The sequence below is a fragment of the Pleurodeles waltl genome, chromosome 5 (assembly GCF_031143425.1).
Source record: "Pleurodeles waltl isolate 20211129_DDA chromosome 5, aPleWal1.hap1.20221129, whole genome shotgun sequence".
Lineage (NCBI taxonomy): Eukaryota > Metazoa > Chordata > Amphibia > Caudata > Salamandridae > Pleurodeles > Pleurodeles waltl.
In genome coordinates, this window is record NC_090444.1 from 1,694,132,641 (window position 1) to 1,694,155,562 (window position 22,922).

A 22,922-nucleotide genomic window follows, 5' to 3' on the forward strand; every position below is an offset into this window, starting at 1 on the left:
GGAGGAGGCCTCTCAGACCACTCTCCAGTCATCGTAGCCATTCAGTTGGGCAAAGTATTCCCGGGCCGCAAACCCTGGAGACTAGCAGTCCATCGCTACCGATCCCCCCAAGGTAAGTTACAACTACAGGACCATGCAAGCACTTTTGCCCAAGATAATCTAGGCACCGTTGATACAAGTCGAACCATGTGGGCCGCGGCCAAAGCCTCGATACGGGGACACCTCATGCGGGATGCTGCACTAGCGAATAAAGAGAGGAAAGAGCAGCAGGCGGCACTGGAACTCGATATTCGCCGACTTACCAGGCAATACACGGCGTACCCCTCCCTTCTAGGACGCCGAAACCTAGAGCGCGCCCAAATGGCCCTTAATGAGCTATGCACCACTCAGGCTGAATATGCACTACAGAGGCTACAAGGGAGACACTACGAACAAGGCGAGAAGGCTGGACGACTGCTGGCAGCCCAACTTTGCCAAAGAACAGCCGCTTTGGCCATCCCGGCTATTCGCTCTTCCTCCGGAGAAACGCTGACACACCCGCAAGCTATCGCAAATGAATTTGTGATGTTCTACAGACGCCTTTATACGCCGGAAACAACAATCAGCCCGGAACAGACTGCCGCCTTCTTAGAGAGACTCGACCTCCCCTCCCTATCGGACGAGGGTCGTAGCCTCCTAGAAGGGGAAATAAGCATGCAGGAAATAGACAAAGTCATCTCTGACCTCCCTTATCACAAATCGCCCGGGGAAGATGGATACACGGTGGAATTTTATAAATGGGTAGGGATATAGGCGAACGATATCCTGAACGAAGCCATAATATTCTATTGTTTTATTCATTTTTCTTATTCCTTATTATTTTTTGATGTATAATTGTCTATAAACGTTGGGACTTTGATCCCATTTTGCCTTGTACCACATTGCAGTATTTACAATAAACTCAAATAAAAAAAAATAAAAAAAACAAAAAAAAATAACTAAAGCTTATCAGGAAGATCTGAAGAGGCTTGGATCTAATACAGGTAGCTTTCTCTTTTTTTCCTAAACATTTTTTGAGTTAAAAGGCCCTCAAAACCAATCTACAACTTAAATGTTATTGTTTGAAAAGAACTTGATCTCAAGTGGAGATGATGTTGAATTCCATAGTTCTGTCAGTTACTTTTCCTCATGACCCTACCGTTAATGATTTAGAAGAATTGTAAAATATAGTTTTGCCAAAGTTTTCCTGCCCTTATAGAGTGCCCCTTGCTTTTGTGTTGCTTTGTCACTGTCTTTACTCCCTTCACTTGACTGTAAGACTCCTCTAGCTCTTGTCTTAAGCAATTATAGGCTTCTCAGTAACCGATTAAACTACATTTATAACAACATCTTTTCTCATTAAAAAATGAAAGATAATTGCAAAAAAAAAAAAGTAAAAAGAAAAAAAGTGGGAGGAGTAAACATGAAGTCTACACAACATGATCTTCTGTTATTGTTTAGAAAGCGGTGTACATGATGGCTGCTGGCATCATCGGAGGCATGTACCTTGCCTGCACAGCGGTTCTCTTCATTGGCGTGAGGGAGAAGGATGGTAAGATGTGTTTCCTTTGGAGGTGACTGTTGATTACTTGCTGCTGGCCCACATTTCTCAACTGTGTTTGTTATTTTGTGTCCTAGATCCTTATGCCAAACGCCCTGGGAAAGTGATCTCGTTCTGTAGAGGCTTCCGCCTCTCCATGACCAACAGGCCGTACCTGAGCCTTACAGCTTCTTTTCTCTTCATCTCAGCTGCGGTGCAGGTAATGTGCTATCTCAGCAGACAGTTTTAGGTCTAGGTTAATAACGTAGCTGTCTGCATAACCCGTTCTTACAGTTCTTTAAAATATACATAGATTGGGATTTGTATCCGCCCTGATAACAATTTGTTTCCCATCTCATGCTAGTAGAAGTTTAGTGTATCATACCACCTCCCATGAAGTGCTTAAAATGCAGTACATGATTGGCTAGTTTACAGCTTAAGGGTATACTGAATTATCATACCTCAAAGGCCAGATATAATAAGTTTTAATTAGCAGAAAGCAGTTGCAAAATACTAATCGACTCTTTGCGAACTGACCAATGTACTCATCACTGATGTAACAAAGGCCCCTGCAGCCCCCGTGGTGCTGCAGGGGGCCCTCTCAGCTCAGTACCCTGGCATTGGAGCTCCAGAGTGAGTTCGGATTGGGGCCCCTCCATGTACTTTGCAACGGGGCCCCCTTTAGTTTCGTTACACCGCTGGTACTCATAGGTCGGTTCACAAAACGACCACTTGCAGGGGATTTCAGAATGACTTGCCTAATTAATATTCATTAGGCAGGTTGCAGTTTGCGATCAGATGTAATTAGTTGCAATTATAGGGATGGCCCATGTGATTGCATTACCTTTATTTTTTAAAGCAACTAGTGTTCCTTTGAAATAATAGTTTTCCGTTTTGGAAAACTTCAGCAGGAGCAGGCAGTGGTTTTCTGTACCCCTATTCTTCTCTTATCTGCCACCCAATTTTCAAAGGGGAAGGTGTTCAAAGAGACCACTTAACCATTCCGAATCAGTTTCCACCCCAATTTAGGATTCGGGATTAATAGTTTGGGTTTGGAATTGTGGTCACAAGACATTGATACACTCTATACCATATTTGACTTGCAGGGTGCAAGGAAAGCTCCTTCCCCATTGCGATTCCGTATGAGTTGTAAATGCTATTTTGCAATTGAGAAAAAACTTTTCCAAACTGCAGAATGATGTACGTACACAAAGAAAGGGGATTTTGCTGTCTCAAACCATGTTATTTTGCAAATTGCATGGTGATGCAGTGCCAAACCCCTCAGTACATATGATCTCAAATTCTTCATCTCGTTGATTTATACAGAATGAAATAATTTTGGTTTTTTTCACTGCAGCAGGGTGTTTTTCTAAAAAATATTTTACTTGGGGTTCAAAATGTAAGCCGCATCTATTAGATTTGCTAGTGCTTCCTATTGTCAGACTTAGCGACACTACTCACGGCTGCACTGTAAACTCTCACTGATTTGTAGATTGTCTTGGATGATAGTCAACCTAAACTTAGACCACCCTACAATAAAACAATAACCAAATTTGACGACAGGATTTGATCCACATAGGAAGCAAGCACACTTCAAAGCATGTTGTCTCTACTGTTATGTTAGTTGAATTTGCAAGGTGACAACATGCCACATTAGTGGCCTCTAGCTGCCAAAAAACATGCTGTGAACATATTGATGATGAATGTTTGGCCAGCAGACGCAACTGAATGTTGGTTGATATGAGAATATGTTAGCATTAGCGACATGATGGCTTTTAAAAATAAGTTAAAAAAAAATATTAAAAAAGTTATATAGCTGACATCTCTTCCTTTGACCATCATATCACCCTCGTACTGTCTCCATGTGTGGTCTATGTAAGCCCATTCCGATACGTGTGCAAAACATAGCCCGGCCCAGAAAAAACAGGATCTTTGAGACTGGTGGACTCTATTACACTTCAATATGATCATGTAAGGGCACCTAGCCGGTGATAGGTTAGGTGAAACCAGCGATGCTTGGTCATAAATTCTACAACTGGCCATGCAAATAAGCCTTGACAAAGACAGACTGCATGAAGATAAATCTATTCATTTTTGGTTGTTGAATTGCTTTATTTTATTTTTTATTTTTTCAGTTGGTTTTAGCATCCTTGAGTTTCAGTTCTCTACGTTATCATGACATGAAGCTAATGACATTATCTATGTTTCATGTCTGTTACTATTTATTGATACTATTGTAGCTTATGTTGTTGATTACATGTTTTTGGTCATCTCCACTTTCAGCTTTAGCACATGATAAATATGACATATTATACTGTTGTCTCCTGATGATTATGTCTAATGACAATTTCAGGTCCTCATTAGGATGTAGCCTAATTTTGGTGTGGAAATACTGTGAAGGTGTGGCTAGGCAAGCGAGGGAGTACCATATGACTTGGTGGTGCTCTATGTCACCCCTTTGGAAATCGCCATAATCAAACCTGTTGTGCTCTTGGCCTGGCCTGCAGATTGTCTCCTGGTGCTGACTGGGACTGGGGAATGGAGAAAGGTTGGTTTCTGGTGCTGCTACATAGACTCGCCCATTGTGGGGAGCAGCAGGAAGCTGACCCACAGTGAAGGCAAGATGGCGGCATGAGGCCAGACTGCAAGTGGAGCTGCACTTCGCTTCAGGGATCACCCTGAGGAAAAGAATGATACGCAATGTTGGCTTTCTGTGGCATTAGTGGCCGGACTGGAGATAGCCCTGGGACATCTTGCAACTCGGTGTGGCCAGCTGTGAGTAGAGGTGTCAGGCTGAGCCCAGATTGAATAAAATGCCTGCCCTGGGTAGCGGGCTGGTCCATCCCGCAATGTGGCAGATGGGATGCCTCTGCACCTCTTCTGTTGAGTCTAGGGGTAAAAGCGGGAGACTCCAGCCTGCCTAGCTTGAAATCGCATTACCTTCCTGAAGCCTGGAGGCTCACTTTTGACATCTGGGTAATGGTTCAGTGATGTAGCTGTCTGACGGGGCTGGCTGGTTTCATCCTTTGTAGTTCCCGAATGTGGAAGAACCAGGAGTGGTAATCTCTAGCCCATCCCCCATCTAGATACTACTTGGATCCTCAATCTGGTGGCTGACAACTAGATACTGGTAGGATAAGGGGCACTTATTATCCACATACTGACTCCAGAGTCTTTTTCCCCAAGTGGCTGCATCCTCATTGGTAGAGGGTCATAGGCTACATCATAGTTATTGGGGTGCCTGCAGCACTGCGAGGAGTGGGTTATTGAAACTGAGTGGCATTGTGTGTCGGAAGAGTGCCAGGGGGAGGAGCATTTAATTTCTCCCCTCACCTGTGCTTACCTCAGCCAGCTCTACCCTTGTTGCCTGGGTATTGTTGGGGTGTGGCTCACCCAGAGCAGCTGCACCATTGGAACAATAGTGCAACTGAAAAGTGAGAAGGGTCTAGACACTGACAAATTAGTGAAGATGAGTGTTGAAGGAGCCACAAATATCAAAGGAACTGAGAGATCTTTTGCAACAACCCTGGGGAGTCATTCTGAAATGTTTGACACCATCTTCAAGTGATTCTGGACACTAAATATACACTTGAAAGCAAGATAGGTACAGTGGCCATAAACGTGCATCTGATCAGGCTGATCATCGAAAACTGGCAGAAAGAGTAATGCAGAATGAATTATGACTTGCCTTTGTGTAACTTGACGGTGCAGAAACTACAAAAAATAGATCAAAGAACTGTTAGTGCAGTTGACACGTTGCATGAATGGTCGTAGGATGCAGAGGAGAGCTCATGCAAAAAGAAAGTGTACCTGAGTCACCCACCGGCACTGGCTGTGCCACCGCTGGCCACCGCTGGCCACATGGTCATTGAGCTTTAGAGACTGGGACGCCATTCCCTACTGTGCCAGGGAGCACGGACCTTGGACAATTGCCAAATTCAAATATTTTATGACTGTACTGTGGAGATGTAGCTGCACAGACGTACCTTTTTTGATGGGGAGCAGGCTCTTTGATGGAGGGATGTGAGATATGCCATGCTCTACCCTTCTAAACTATGAGTGATACTGGATAGTTCAGCAAATTTCTTCACCTTGCCGGCAGAAGTATCTGTGGGTAACAAGAGGATCAGCCAAACTGAAGAGGTACAGAGACAGTGACGACTGCATCAAAGAAGGAGAGTCAGGAGGGTACCATACTGCCACTCATCCGTTCAACAGTCCACACTTTAGAGGGCAAAACTAGTGGTAGACGTAGATACTAGTGATAGAAGTATAGAAATCAGGACGGACAAGTGTTGGACTCTGATTACACTACTCAGGAGAACACAGAGCACTCAGATGGACTCTGTGTCAGAGATCATGGGGTCTTGCCCTGAGGACAGTGGACCAGATGATGTGAATGTGTTGGAGTGGCCTGAACTTGGGTGCTGGCAGAGTAACCAGTTGTTTGTTTAGTTGGGGTTTCGGGTGATGAGGTAGCTCCCGAAACCTCTGCCGATTGGGTGGGCATCTGCTCCCTCAGAGAACAGATTCATGCAAATATACACACCTTGGTTATTTGGAGACAAAGGGAACATGTAGACAGACACAATACATGCTGATTAATAGTGGGCCTTGGAGGGGCGGCTTCCTGCAGAGATGGCTTCATGAGGGTTATGGATACCTAAGGTATGGACAATAAGTATATCAGGTATATAATAGCTATAATCAATCATTATATGAAACATATAATAGCTATAATGTTTACCCTGGAATGTCCAGGACTTCGAATCCCAGCAAAAAAAAGAGACCTGTCATATGTCAAGTTTTGCTCAATACATTTTGCTTCTATCCAAGAAATTAATAACAAACTAGAGGTCGAGAAACTCAGATGCTGCTGGCATGGCCAAATGGTGGGCACTTCCTTTAGAACTTAGTCGAGGGTTGGTCTGGTGTAGATCACCTTAGGTTTCCATATTAAATCACTCATATAACAATTGATAAGGAGGGTAGGTATGTTATTGTGGTGGGCACACTCAAAGGGATTAGTGTAATATTGGTGAGTATATAATCCCCTAACGTGAATCCACAACAATTCCTGTTATGTTTAGTGATACCCTAGCAGATATGATAGATGGGGCAAAGCTACTGGAAGATTATGATCATATGGTACAAGATGTGAAACTTGATAGATCCTTACCACCTCTATATGGTAGAGCATGCTGCCTGGCATCTCAGAGGTTTGCTGAGTGGGTTGCTCACTGGCATATGAGGGAGGTCTGGAGGGAAATACACCCAGACGCACATGAATATTCCTATTACTCAGGCTTGCTGAAGCTTCACACTAGTTGGGATATGTTTGTTATCAAAAATGGGGCAGAAGTATTGGTGATAGAGGTTGAGTATTTGAATAAAAAGCTGTCTGATCAAAATTCTCTTTGCATGCACATGGAGGTGGGTGGTTCTAGGTCTCCCATTCTGACTTGGTGGTTAGGGGGAGGTCCTGTGGGATGGTTCACTTATCAGAACATTAGGTGAACACATCAACTGTTATTTTCAGGACAACGTAGGAACAGTGACTGATGCTGCCTCTGAGTAGGGCGCTTTTAAGATGGTAACGCAGAGGTGTGCCTTTAAAAATTCTGATGGGGTAAGGATAGTGCTGAATCACCAACGGGCTGTACTTGAATTAGAGATGTGTGAGCTTGAGATTCAGGGAATCATAGATCCTACAGCACGTACGTGTAGAATCAATAAGGAGAAAGAAACTCCAGCTCACTCTTAGATAGGGCTGGAAAATAAGCATATAAGGAATGCATAGCCAAGCAACAGGAAGAGGGACCAGAGCAGGTCATTTTCTGGCTTGGCTTTTACATGCTGAGAAAAATTGAATACAGATATATATACGCGATAAGTTGGCTTCAGGCTCCCTTTCAAGCCAATAACTAGATATTATCAGAGCTTTTGCCACTTATTATATGGATCTGTATATGGCTATGGTGGAGAATGACCTATTAGGATTGGACCATTACTTAGCTGCTGATTAAATCTGTGGGGGATAGGCAAACTTTGGATGCCCCCAATTTGGTGGAGTAAACAAAATCGGTAATATATCAGCTAGCTAATAGGAAAACACCTGATACGAATAGGTTGCTGGCTGTGTTCTATGACATCTATAAAGGACAGCTTACCCCTAAACTGCTTGCAATAAACGGCCATGCATTATCCAGTGGCTTCCTTCTCGAGTACACCTGCATGGCCACAATCTTTGTTCTACCTAAGGAGGGCAGAATTCCTTTAGATGTTAATTCCTACAGACCCCTCTCGCTATTTAATACAAGATAATAGAAGTTATTTGCGAACAGACTGCTGTCATGTATCAGTTCTTTGATCCATCCAGATCAATATGGATTTATTCTGGGGCATAGCACACATCTACATTTGAGGCATCTTTGTCTTGTGCTTTAAAAGCACCCCTGCCGTCCTCACTTAGCTGTGGCCTTTCTAGATATAGAGAAGGCCTTTGATACCCAGGAATGGCCACATTTGTCTGTGGTGTTCGAAAGGCTGAGACATTGTATCATTGGTTGGAAACAGCTACTGTATAATAACCCTTTGGCCAAGGTGCATAAAGCCTATAAAGATTCTAAGGGGTACGCATCAGGGCTGCCTTCTCTCCCTGCTCTGTTGCATTAGCATGGAGTCTCTACCATATATGTTGAGAGAGGGGACAGCAGAGTGGGGTATAGAGCTTACCACAGATGATTATACAATTTCATTATAACCAGACAATGCCTTGTTATAGCTATACGATTCCAGGCAGAACTTACCTACAGTAATAGCCATACTTGACACATTTGGACTTTACTCAGATCTGAAGATGAATTGGGCAAAATCATACCTCTTTTCTGTCTTCCCATTGGATTGCTCTCCATATCCTCCTTCTGAGGACTCCCTTTGGGGTGGAAACCTGTTATGTTTTGCTACTTGGGGATACAAATTCATCACACAGTTACAGCTCTGATAGCTGGGAACATGGGCGAAGTGGTGTCTGGGATTAAGTCAGCCATCCCTTTTAAGACTATACGTCCCCTCACGTCTGATCATCCTTCCATGTCTACTATATATGTTTGCAGCCATACAAGTAATTATTTAAAGAGCTGGATGGTCTTCTCATTGATCTGATCTGGGATACCAAGAGGAGGAGTCTGGCTCTAACAAAGATAATATAACCCCTTGAGGATGAGTTTTGGAAATGGCCCTTTCTGTGGGATTAGCCCAAACCTTTTGCCTTTCTTCTCTTATGTTTCTGGCCCTCTTTGTGTTGGCTTTAGGACTCTGGGCTCTTTATCACTGCTAATCAGTGCTAAAGCCCGTGTGGCCTCTCCCCTAAAACTTGGTATGATTGGTTTACACTTGTTTGGCATATTTAAGTTACCTGTAGTTCCCTTGTAAGGTGGTATACCATATACCCCGAGCCTATAAATTACATGCTACTAGTGGGCCTGCAGCACTCATTGCGCCACCCACAGAAGTAGCCTTTTAAACTTGTCTCAGGCCTGTCACTGCAGTGCCTGCGCGCAGTTTACTGCCACACTGACCTGGCAATTCAAACTACTTGTGAAGGCCCAAACTTTCTTTTTAAACGTAAGTCACCCCTAAGGTAGGGTCTAGGTAGCCCTGAGGTAGGGTGCTCTGTATGTAAAAGATAGGACATTTACTTTCATGTTTTACATGTCCTAGTAGTGACAAACAGCTTATTTCGGTTTTCACTACTGTGAGGTCTGCTCCTCTCATAGGTTAGCATTGGAAATATTTGGAATGCTAGTAAAAATCCTGCTTACTGGTGCAGTTGGATTTTACATTACTATTTTAGAAATGTCACTTCTAGAAAGCGGGCATTTCTCTGTGCTTATAACTCTAGTGTTTTGCAGCCTGAAACCAATCCACGTTTAGGACAGTGTGACAGCCACACTTTGTGCATACTTTCCAGACAGCCACAACACAGGAGGGGCTGGGTGTGTCGGGAGAGGCATCTGCATCCATTTGCATACTGATAGTCATCCTGGGCTGGGAGAGGGAGAGGTCGTTCACACCTTACATGTCAATAGGCTGTGTCCTGCCCTCACACAAAGGTCTGATTTACCCCCCCTATTGATGTCTGAAGCCATGGCTGGGTTGAAAGGGATTGTGTTACACTTGAAAAGCACCCCTTGAACAAAGGCATTTTTTGAGTATAAGTGCAGGGGCTCTGACCCCATGATAGTAGAGCACTTTTGGAACTGGGACTGAACCTCTATCAGAAAAGACTGCTGTGCTGCCTAAGTGACTTACCTGGACTGCTTCCTGTTTGTTGCTGTGCTGCCTGTTAATTGCTGTGCTGCTTAAAGGACTCAACTGGACAGCTGTTCTGCTTGCTGCCTTGCTGACTGCTACTCCCTGACACTGGTTCCACAAAGGGCACATTATCAGAGGATCATTGTGTCACCAAGAGAAACTGCCATTGGGTGAGCTGCCCCATGTGCTGGCCTGCTGTCTTCATTTGTGCCCCCAGTATTCTCTATAATTATCGCAGGGCGAGTGCTTCATTTTTCATCTTCATTTCCTCTTTGACTCGGGATCATCTAGAGTGAGCACTTCTTACTCTCAGCTCGTGCCAGAGCACCCACTTCTCCCCCTAGCACTGTGCTTCCCAAGACCGGGGGAGCACCAACCCACCAGGGAGAAGCGCTGGCCTCACTGGGACGGTTGCCCCAGCAATAAGAAAGCCTCCGGTAACAGCCGCCGTGCACCCCCTTCCCATGGGTGGGGTCTGACTGAGAGAGGATACCTCACACCCATGGGCTGGGTGCACCACCTGCTGTGTGCCACTCAGGATCCCCCCTTGGTAAGGAGGATGTTCACACTGACCTTCTGAGCTGCAACCCTGCGTGGCTCCTTTCCAGCAATGCAGGCCCTGTACACGAGGCCTGCCGAATTCACCCAGCACGCGGCACCCACCTCACCGGCCTCAAGACGTAGACAGCTGAAGGAGACCAGGGGAGGTTCCCTGGCTGCCGCTGCCACTGCCAATCACGGTGGTGCCCAGAGCCAAGTAATGGAGGTCACCTGGTTCTTCTGCAGCTGCACCACATGTTGTGGGCAGTTTCCCTTGTCTAATTCAGCACACCGGGTGGGACCTCAAAAGAGGTCCGTGCTTTGCCACTTTTTGGAAACTGGATGGAAATACCCTATCTCAAGTAGTAGGAGTATAGGGACACTGTGCCCTACATGTGGATGACAGTGTTTGGTATAACTTATGCACTGTACCTGCAGGATGTTCTTCATTTGATAGTGATAGCTCGTCACCTATGTCCCCTTTGCATAACTTGACCTGCATTCACCTAGAGGCCTTATAATGGCCCGCTTTGCAAAGTATCTCTAATTCACTACCCTTTGTGTCACTTATCTGCATTACATACAAAGTCACTTTATTGAGGCATGTCAGTTGTGCCTTGCCAACAAGTACTATGTAAGTAATGACATGTATGGAAATTGTATCTAACATGCGGAATACTTATGACTCGTGCAGAATGTACAAGGCATCTATGATCTATATCTTACGTACAACAAATTTATGGTTCATGTCTTGTTGGCCTGTGATATATATATATATATATATATACAAAAAAATACAGAAAATATATTTTTATATAATCATGTGTGGAGTCTCTTTTGTGGTATATTTATTGTGTCACTGGTGCCGGTACTCAGTATCGGATAGTACCGGCCCATTTAAAGCACTGGGTCTGGTGTATGTATATTCAAAAGTGTTGGACACAGGTGCTGAGTTGGACCAGTGATATCGATAATCATTTAATATCACTGGATCCACAGACATGTTAACTGTGTCTCCTGCCACACCTTGAGAAACCAGGGGTGTCGCTCATTGTGTGGATCTAGCCATGATACTAACTAAAAGAAATATAGCGATGGGCTGGAAGCCACGCACGACTCAGAGTTTAAAGATGTAAAGACATTGATTCAGGCGGATCTGTACACACTGCGTGACACAGGTGGGCATGGGCCTGCTCCTGATCTGATAAGTAGCTCGGAAGGAATGGTGCATATAGTAGAAGCTAAGTCAGATAAAAGGCCACAATAGAATGGTAGGTACTCCTAGTAAATGCACTGCACGACTGAACCGATTGTTCTGCACTTTGGTGTGGCTTGAATGCTGGAAATCATAGGTTTCAAGACAACTTAAAGTGGAAGTTCATTTGTAAATGGCATCAGGGATATCCTAGCAGTGCCTCTCAACATGTATCTTATGGACAGGGTCAGACTGGCCATAGGGCAGTCAGCCAGTCAGTGCCCAATGGGCTGATCTGACACATCAGTGTGTGGGCCCGAGATTTTTGGTGGTTTTAGGCCTGTTTTATGGTCAGGTGGGCTTCTTTTTGGGACGAGCGTAAGCTTGTGTATGCTTTTAGTATACTTCTTATTGCTTAAAGCGATTTCATTTGTTGGTTGCTGTGCCCTTTAACAGATCTTGCTTGCTAGTGATCAGTTCTGCCTTTTTCTCCCTCCTTTTTCTATTTCAGAGTAGTGACCAACTACTGTATTATTCCTCTTTGGTTTCTTTATCTGTTGCTGTGACAGACTACTTTGGCATTTCTTTGTTGCTGCCTTTACATTGTGGGTGTTTTAGGCTGGAAGCTCCCTGCTTTTTATTGCAGCATTCCGTTCCTCCCACCTCCTCCCATGTTGCTGATATTTGTTTTGGCTTTATTCCAGTGCTGTCCTCATTTATATTTGCTCCACTATTAAATCTTTACTAAAAGGTAGCTCTTAGGCTTTTTTTTTTATTGAATCTTATTTTACCACTGCCTAGCGTCTGTTGATTAATGTTCTTTCAGTACAGCCCAGCGATAGTTGATTTCATCTTGGAGTAAGCTTATTTTTGTGTGTGTGTGTATGTAATATTAAATAAGCTTATTTTACAAAAAAAACACCCAGTGCCTAACCGTTTAGCTCACTGCTCAGGAAAGCCACAATATGCCCTTTCTTGTAGAATGTAGCTAAACCTAGAAGCAGTGACGTGAAACTTGTAGAGCCTGGCATCTTCTCAGGCTGCTCTGCTATTGTTAATTTCAGTAGAGCTTTGTTTAAATGCGAGGGAAGAACACTTGCAAGACTTTTCATTCTGTTCACATAAAAAGAAAATACTTTTCCAGCCTTATTTTCTAATTTCTGTTCAAATGCTTACACAACTTGAGGTAGTGCAATCATCTTGTCTCTCCTCAAGTGCTTGTGATTTCTGATGTCAGTAGCCGCCAGTGACCACCAAAACATGGCAGAAAAAGACAATATTATGAGGCAGGGTTGACCAATTTATGTGGTAAGAAAAGTCCAGATCTGAATTTACAATGCCAATAGCTCTAAACTCAAGAAAATGTGAGACCTACTGCATTGCAAATGCTTGTTACTGTTTATTTCCCTCATATTACCACTTTTTAACAAGATGCCTTGCTTATGTGGGCCACTTTGATTTTGGTTCCTGGGCCTATTTTCTGTCCCAGTCTGACCCCGCTTATGGACCAGAAATTTGTGGCATGCCGGTGTATGTAGTATTGGGCTTTACAACTGTTACTGCATATGAATGGTGCTGGCAGCAGAAATAATTGAAACTTGTGAGCCCTTGTAAGTAAAATCCTAAAATCTAAATAGGTCCTAATCCACAAAGTTTTTTTTTTGCATGAATAAGTATTCTTATCCTTAGACATATAGGAGAATTTCACGCTTAAGTATGGAGTAAGACACAATTACAGATACAACATGCTTTGTGGATTAGGCCTGGAAATTCACACGTAACGCAGAAATAAGGCACAACCACATACAATAAGAAATTAATGAATTGTTTGCTTAGTGCTTAATTTCAACACCCCCAACGTTGAAATATATTGGAACTGAGTCAGTGGGATATAAAATAATCTATCAAAGTATGTCAGGCATGCAACTTAAATATTGACGTTTACAACCATGTTGTTTGTGAAAACTGTGAGGTGCCACACTCCTGAGCAGAGAGCAGTGGGCCGTCTGCTGCCTTTGATGTGCAGGGCATCTTCTGCCAACTCTACAAGCAAAACGACTCATGCAGAGAAACGTTCTGTTCTCATTAAGATAATGGCATATTGAAGCGCCCAATCCTACTTTTGGCACTAGAGCACCTCTTCCACCTACCCCCTACATTACATTTCTTAGGCAGTAAACAATGTAGTGAATCCCAAGCCAATAGTAAAAACACTTACTGGCCCATTTGTTGGTCCTTTGAGAATACATGATAATAATTTCACCCATGCTTATCTATATTTCCCCTGTGGTCACCCATGCCTATTTATGATTTCTCCATGGTGAGCCATGCTTATCCACAATTCCTCTATAATCAATTATGCTTTCACAGTTGGTTCCACGCTTCAGCAGAGGCATATCCTGTATATAGCCACATTAGCTGACATGATCCATCTCAGGGAAGCAGTAAGTGGCAACTTCCTAGAACGAGATGTTGCAGTTCTCAGTCTTGTATTTGCAAAGAGGCAAGTACACAGAGCGTAGATGCATGTTAAGAGACATCACACACATTGTAAAGTAATGTGAAACAGCCCAGTTAATGCTGAGACGTTTCTTGAAGGTCCTGGTCACCAGGAGTCCACATGTTCACTTTCACTTCCAAAATGTCTCTCTAATGACCTTACCACTCTCCTCATCAGATGTCCAACTAAGAGGCTTGCTAAATGTACAAATATAGTAAACTCCTAAAAGAAAACAGTACGCTTTCAACACCTTGAAGTATGCTGGGACTTGTCAATCGAAAATTTGAATGTTGATGTTACTTGATATTCCATAATTCATTCCAGGTTTTAAGGAATGAATGGGCATAAGCAATTCGGGCCAAATGATATTCTGAGTAGCGCAATAAGTTTGCAGTAGTAATTTTGCCTGTGGAATTTCCCCAGGGTTTTCAATAAAGATTTTACCAGGTCCGACACAGTGGAATTTGTCACCAGAAAAAGGCGAATTACCTGCAAAATTGATACAGTACCACAGATGCTCCTGTTAATTCCCCCTTTGATAGGGAAAACTTCTAATGTTGGCAAATATGCATCTTGAATTGCTGATCTCCTTAATATCTGTAATATTGGGTAAAATTCCTCTGGCCGGAGTTTCAGCACTTTGGATATGGTAGAATAGTGATTGATGTCGTAATATGTGTTGTATTTAAAATATGTAACCTAACATGTATTTTCTTTATCTTGTTCCTTTGGTTCACCAGCTTGAACAGAGCAATTTTGTTCTGTTTTGCACACATGCAGGAGGACTTCAAGATCACTTTCAGAATCTGGTACTGACCATCCTGGTGAGTTTGTTTTATGAACGTCACATCAGTATCTTCAATGATCCTGGACAGATCATGATTGATGCCAATAGTTCTTATGTTACAATGTACCAGTACCATGGCCGTCCATTGTCAAAATAATTGATTAATTGTGGAGCCTGTGGCATGCTTCCCATATGCGCTGTTGTAAATACCCTTGTGTGTGCCTTGTGATTTTATTGCACTTTTATGTATGCATCTCCTACGATCTACCCTCTCAAAAGTACACTGTTACAGCCAGTTATGCCATGTTTAGCACTGTCTCTTGAAATAAAGAAAAAATAAATTATGTATAGAAATAGTCATGTTCTGCTTACTAACCTAGTTACCTCAGTGATATAGTACTCCACAGATGTTAAATGTTGCCTTAAGCATGGGCGATACCTCCGTGTTTTTGTACCTCTTCGTTTCTAGCCTGGCTGTGTGACCAATTAGGGCAACACAGCGTCAACAAGGGTATGAAATGCTATAAATATGCTGAAGACAATGCAGTATGACATAAATCATTATTTTCCGGTGGCGATGGACTCTGACCTGCAGAGGTAGGAGCTAGCCTCTGTTTTGGAGGTTGTCCTACTTACATAATGAAATACTCATGCAACCCACCTAAGCCTAACAGTCAGTGACCCTACAAGTTGTCCACACCACTCGCCTTTTTATCAACATAAAAGTACCCCTGCCTCCTGATCTTCCTCGACCTCTCAGCTGTTTTCCACACAGTTGACTATCATGCACTGATCAACACCCTGGAGACACTGTTGATGTTCACTCACACATTCCTGTAGGTTCACCTCTTCACTTCACTTCACTTCACTCCACTCCAAATCCTATCTTCTGAAGAGTCACCTAGGGATCCATCCTCTCGCCTATCCTCTTCAACCTCTACACAGAGCCTCCTGGGCACATAACTTACCCACAGTTACCACAGGGTCCATCAATATCCAGACAACACACAACCGAATCTCATTGGATGACACTCAGTGACTTAAACGGTACCTCAAGTTAAATCAGATTGAGATTTTAAGCACTTACTCAAAACTCAACCTCGCTAATATAGAACTCCATTCTCCAACAATGGCAGCCAACCTTTGCGTCAAGCCTGGCTAACAGATATGATCCTCAAGAGCTTCAAAACCAGCGGACAGCTAATGCTAATCACAAGGCTTCATCTTAGAACTTACCACATATTCATGGAATATATTGCTAAGAAAACCAGTTACCATTTCTTCCTCATGAAAAAAGAGAAACCAATGCAAGTAATGTTTGAATCACACCTGAATGGGGCAACACTTTTTTCAAAGGTATTCCCAATTTCACATTGGGTTCCTTAAGGTCCTACTAGAGCCTGCCTTATCAAGGGTGTGAAGAAATTTGATCACACCATCCTAACACCAAAGGAACATTTTGCTGGCTCCACCTCCAGGTAAGCATCGCCTTCTAGATCAAGATCAATTGCATGACCTGCAAGGCCTCAGAAACAAAACTCAAGCATAGCTGGTTGCAAAAATAGCCACATAGTTCCTACTTTCCTGAAACAGTTCCTACTTTCCTTCAGTGGGGAAAAATGAAGTCACACCCATACTTGCAAAATATGTTCTCTTTAACTGCTAGGTATGCACTTCTCCTTCCTTCCCTTTAAACACTCTAAATGTAATGGGAACGATTCTCAATCGTCTGTGCTACCTGCGTAAATCTGACGAACATACATACATGCTCTGGGTACATAGAGTTAGAGGCTCTCTTCCTCTTCAAATATTGATATCTGTCATCAACTCTGGTGAACAAATATCAGTAGTGAATTGTCTAGCTCAGAATGTCTCTACATAAAAGGCTACTAGCCTAATACCAGGTCTTCAGGCATTACCACTACTTACATCAAGCCAATGATGTGAAGCTCAACATTCATGAAAAATACTAAAACCAAGAGTTCTGATTGGCCTGGATATATAGTGATTTGGGTCTGTTTGGAAAGTGCAAAGAAACTAAGAGTTCTCCAATAGCCTTGGCTGAATTTCACTGTCAAACAAATCAGGTTAAACTGACAGCTCTGGGTTGTGGGAAATTGGAGACGACCCTTCTACACACCACACAGACACTCCAGGTGCGGTCAGTTTAACCTTAGATTCAGTTTTTCATGCTATGGGCAAGTATGAAGGGCTACATGTTGTATTCTGTGCTGCAGTTTGTTTAGGTAGAGAGAGACGTGTGGAGTACAGGGGGAGGGGCACTTTCCTTCAAATATAACTCTTTACTGGTGATGTCAGTTCCACAATGTTAATAGTAATACACCCTCTTGTTTTTAAAGGATTTTAGTTATTTTCTATTCACATTTATTTCTACCACCCTTACTACAACTTAGGAGCTTGACCCAGACCCACACTTACTGCAAGTTGACTCCTGTAGAATTCGATCTCAGGTATACATGTATGTACACACCTGGTTGGGAAGCAACGGAACGAGTCACAACCAGTTTGGTGGCTAGTGTTAGGGTGTGTGGAACAGTGAAGTCATGGTGGCCAAAGTAATTCTTGGTTTACAAACTTTACAACTGGAAGATCTTTTTTTATTTGATCTTTTCTACACAAACACGTACAACCGAGATATATTTCAATCTTTTTTTCACTTTAACCTTATGTCTCCCAAAATATTTCTAAGAAAAGACCTTATCCCTTCCAGACAGACCCAAAGACAGTCCTCTGCTGGTGGGAAGTCCATCTTCTGCCAGATGATTTATTTATTGTTGTTACTTAAACCCAGCCGACAATGTCAGCGTTGGAGTTGTTGGGCAGGAGACAAGGAGGGCAATCAGGCAGAGAGATACCAGAGGAGGATGTGCATGCAGAATGTCCACAGTGCAGAGGCTCCGCAGGCCTAGGCTCAGTAACATTGCACATTTATTTAGAATTTTCTTTCGTTACATTGAAAATCATTTTCCATCCTAAGTCTGTCTGTTAAATGCACTTCTCTTAAAAGAATGGGCAAGGGTGGTTGGTTCCACGTTCGTTCTTATACTTTAAAAGACCATCCTGGCAACAGTTTAGGAGGGTGTAAGAGGATGTGAGTCAGTGCTTCAGCAGTCGTGATGGACACACACAAATCCACTGACCCAGACTGTGCATTAGGATTTTGCCTGTATAGTTTACATTTTTCCCGGAAATAAGTCAGATTCCTGCGCAGAAAAAGTTTAAAATAGCAAGAAAGTGATTTAAAAATGACGTGATTTAGTTTACTCCTTCTCAGATATCTGCAGTTTTGTGCATTCCGTTTTGGCAGTGGTTCCTGCAACGATTTGGGAAGAAGATGGCGGCGTTTGGAATTTCGGTAAGTCATTACTTTCATATATGCATTACTTTTTCTGTTTTGATTAATTGTGTATACCCTCTCTGCACTCGTTGCGGTGGACGAGGCAGTGCTGGATCCGTCTCAGAGGAAGACAGAGAAGATGACAAAACGGGAAATGGAGGAAGAGAAAGGAGGGTAAAAGTGACAAAGAAAGAAAGCAAGGCTAAAAGGAATGTCACAAAAGAGAAGTTGGCAATGTCTGGTGCTGGATGAAAGAGGCGTGAGGTGGAATCAAGCGTACACAGCCTTGGTATTTGCAGCCCTGACATTCGATAGGGCCGGGCGTGTGTTTCTGCACCGGCAGTTATTCTTTTACAAATTAAGCACTGGGTCAAGGCTCAGGAAGAGGTCTTGGGCCAGATGTATCATCAAGGACATTTGCGATTCGGAAATAGTGATTTTTAAGAAATCGCTATTTCCGACTCGCAAAGTGCCATGTATCACATTTGCGAATCAGTAATAGCGATTTCTTAAAAATAGCAAATGCTATTACCGATTCGCAAATTGCGATGCTGGCCCCATTCGCACCTAAAGGCCTGTTGGCCCATATCTGCGAATTGTTTTGCATTTCCAAAATTGCGATTTCTGAAGCAGAAATCGCAATTTTGGAAATGCAAAACCCCAGGGTGCTGGGGGCCTAAGGCCCCCTCTGCTGCACCCCAAAAAAACATTTTGGGACATGTAAGGTGCACACATGCCAAAAGGGCATGTGTGCTTTACATGTACAATTTAAAAATGCATTTTAAATGCATTTTTAAATTTTGCACATGGTTACCACCAAGATCAACTTGGTGGTATTTAGCGATTCCTAAATGCCAAAATCGCATTTTGGAATTGCTTCTTACAAGTGCTAAGGAAGTGCAAATAAGGAATCCTTATTTGCGATTTCTAATTTAGAGAGTCGAAATTTGCGACTCTCTAAACAGGGTCGCAATTTTAAGGAATCGCTATTTTAGCGATTCCTTAAAATTGCTTTCAGAATGTATTTCATACATTCTGAAATGGCATTTTGCATTCGCAAACGGGCATTCGCACCGTTTGCAAATGCAAAATGCTTTCATACATCTGGCCCTTGGTGAATAAATTGATGTTTTCAAAATCCTACAAGAGTGGAGCCAGAAGAACTAGTTATTTTTTTAATGTATTATTATTACATTTTTAATGATTTAGGAAAACATTTGCCAACAGAGTTATGTAATCGAGTATGTAGCGCACAACGTTATTGAGCATCAGAAATAATTAGATTCTATAAGTTCAAACCAAAGGACACAGAATATCTCAAATATAAGAAAGACCTCCCCTATATTGCAACCAGATCATAAAAGTCGAATAGTATCGTCCAAAAGTGTTCCAAAGTAGTTTATTGCAATCTTCAGATTAGATCCAAAGGGCTTCTTTGTATTCAAACCCCCGTAGTTCCATCTATACGTTGAACCTGAGCCAAAACGTGTTTCGTCGCTACGGCATAAATGCCTTCAACTTCATCAGGGCTTATTCCAGTATTATCATTGTAAATGCTGCATCTCCTTCTACCTTCAATAATCCCAAGCAGAATGTGCCATATATAGTAGAATCGTGATTGTCAGTATATCCTTAGCATTAAACAAATGGTGAGTACTCCATCCAGCCTCCATGTGTAAACCCGGTGAGCTGGAGTGTGCTTTCTCGCCCAGCCGCCATACATAAAGGGTATATTGAGACAGACAGGCACACATGCACACGAAATAAGAGAGATGATGTAGTGCACATGGTGTAGCCTTGGAATATTGAGGTAGGAATTGCTATGGCAACAAATATGGTGCACACAGTATTGAAGGGTAGAATATCAAAAGGTGAGTAAATATAGATTTTCAATACCCAACTCCACACACATATATATATATATATATATATATATATATATATATATATATATATATCTTCAAGGTCCATAGATGTAGAGTTAAAAATAGTAAATTTAAACGTCCTCTATATGCATTTGCCTTTCAATATTTTGTCCCTCGATATTCTTTTAGTACGATATTCTGGGGGTCGATATACAGTAGTACAAGTACAAAGCACATCGCTCTCCAGCCTCAGTCTCCACAGTACAATCAGTTCGGATCAATAACTTAACCCATCCACCCACTCAAAGAAGAGCAATAAAAGAGAATACAATATGAATTGTGTCATTTCTCTTATGAGGATAGCTCTTGTTGCAGGAAGTGTTATTGCTCTTTAAGTTGTGTTTGCACAGCAGCTCTTCGATGGAAGAGTTTACATTTCTTTTCTGTCCTATGTGGTTCTAGGAGCCAAAAGTCACTGCTTAATTTGAAAAGGAAAAGGTGGCGGTGCTCAAAGCCCTGCTCAGAAGCCCCTGACAGGAGCAATTAAAGGTCAGTGCGCAGAGCACCAAAGCAGAGTAGTTGCAAATCCACTTCATGCCATTTTAATCCTCTACCAGACAATCCCTGTCCGTTCTTCTTACTCTTGCAGGTCCCTGTGTGCCGGTTGTTTAATTTCTCTTTTCCTCCATTTTTCCCATCCGTGTGTTTTCCCTCTCCTGCTCAAATTAAGCACTGGACGGAGCGCACTCCAGTACCTGGACCTGTATTAAGAGCCTTGTTAAGGAGTCAGTTTGCTTGATAAGCTATGAAGACAGAAAATGATAGAAACTCAAATGTGCCTTTCTCAGGTGATGAAAGAAGTCTTCTGCAAAGACTAAAATGTGGATACTTATTGGAAAAGCATCCAAAGCTACCATAATTATTTGCCTCCATTTAAAAACTGGAAGTACCACAAAAAATATAGTGCTTCACAAATACCGGTAACATAATATTATAGGCCAGCTCAGAAGAACATTTATCGTTCTGGTGAATAAGCATCATTTAGATCCATGCTGGTCTGGCCTTCACATATGATGACGCTTCTGTGTGAGCAGTAGAAATAAAAGAGAATGTAAAGCAAATGCCAAGGTGTGAGAAAATCCTCTATAGCCAGTAGTCCGTGTTTTTCAGCTTTCCCATCTGTCAATGCTCCACAGACTCTGGTGTGCATGCTAATGTACGTCAGACATGCACACTGACGTGCATGTATTTTTAATCACCCTGTTTTCTGACTGTATGGCAATGCTCACAAACAAGCATTTGCCCCAAATATTCGAGGACTGGAGTTAGAATAGTAAATCATTCCCTCCTCAAATGTTTTTTGTAATTCTGTGCCTCTCCTGCTAATTTCAGAGGAAGCATGGAATTACTGGCATTACAGGGCGGTGTGGACAGACAGGTGCTGGGGTGGTTAGAACATCAGCAACTACATTATTTTCCTGAGGGTCCTTGGTAGGAACAAACAGAGCTTACTTTTCGAAGTACAGATGTTCTATCTTCTAAAGTGCTGAAGGGCTTGTGGTTTTAACATCACAAGTAAAATATGATCATACTAACTGTATTTCCCTGTGTTTTAAAAAAAATAACTTGTCGCTGTATACTATATGTGTTTAAAGTTCTCACGACCTTAACATCTATAGTTGTTTTCAGGATGTAAGTTCTACTGTAGGTCCTTTTGACACCATATTCTCACAAATTAGCCACAGTCTTGTTCTAAGCTCTGACTGATCTTGCACAATGCACAAATGCTTTGACCCATAAAAGAAAAAAATAAAGTCTGTGAGGAATTATTGATGATCGCAAAAGTTGCCAAAATCTGTGAACATCCGGAGTTTTTATCTCAGTAATTCATCGGTAAATACTGGCCGGCAACTTTACTTTTACCCCAAGTATTGCTCTATGTAGTTTAAACTCAGCAAACTGGTGATCAAACCATCACAGGATGCTGCCAAAGTTACATCTGTTTTGGGTAGGCTTGAAGTTTATTTTACTCCTCTGTGAGTGAGTTAATTAAGCGTATTAATAGGTTAGCTCGCAAAATACAGAATCATAGTGGTTTGCAATTTGACTTAACTCATATACATTAATTAATGAAGTAGGTTGGAAATTGCAACCAGCTATGATTATCTAAATTCACAGGCAGCACCATGCCTGCTGGGGTTAGCTGACCACAATGTCTGTTAGTGATTTTCAAGAATTTTTTTTTTACATGCGTTAAAAAAGAAAGTGTTTTACAGACTTGTTTTACTAGTAAGCAGCGGTACTGTAGCCCATGGTCCACTGCCTATGTCTAAAAAAATATGCTTTTGTAGACATTTACAAAGGGGATGGGATCCCTTGTTAGGAAATAATAAAGCCTTTTACTCTAGAGGAGCTGTATAGATGTAGAATTTAACAGAGAAAAGGTGCATGCAGCCGCTGAATATGCTAATGAGTCTTGTATATTAACACAAATAAGAATAATTTAGTATTAAATATGGAATCTCCTCAGTAGAATATTACTTCAATATCTGCATGACTTCACTGGCAGACTACGGACTCAGCACATTTTCCTACGCTGATGACACCAAGCTCGTACTCTCCCTCTCAGACAGCACAGCACCATCCAACTTCCAGAACACTATGACCGACATTGCCTCCTGGATGAGGGCCACCTGCCTAAAGCTAAACTCAGACAAAAAGTAGATTCTCATCTTCGGGAACAAGCCCTCCCCTAAAACACATGGTGGCCCACCGCCCTCGGTCCCCCTCCCACGCCCACCAA

The 22,922-nt window shown here is 42.5% G+C and overlaps 1 protein-coding gene across 1 annotated transcript in view; it reads left to right on the forward strand.

The window, feature by feature from the left end:
• MFSD2B (MFSD2 lysolipid transporter B, sphingolipid) overlaps positions 1-22,922 on the forward strand; it is a 291,098-nt gene that overhangs the window by 201,904 nt on the left and 66,272 nt on the right. Inside the window, exons 7-10 of the mRNA XM_069236021.1 lie at positions 1,480-1,570; positions 1,657-1,778; positions 14,850-14,933; positions 18,192-18,272. Coding sequence (XP_069092122.1) covers positions 1,480-1,570; positions 1,657-1,778; positions 14,850-14,933; positions 18,192-18,272 — 378 coding nt within the window. The remainder of the gene's footprint in view (positions 1-1,479; positions 1,571-1,656; positions 1,779-14,849; positions 14,934-18,191; positions 18,273-22,922) is intronic.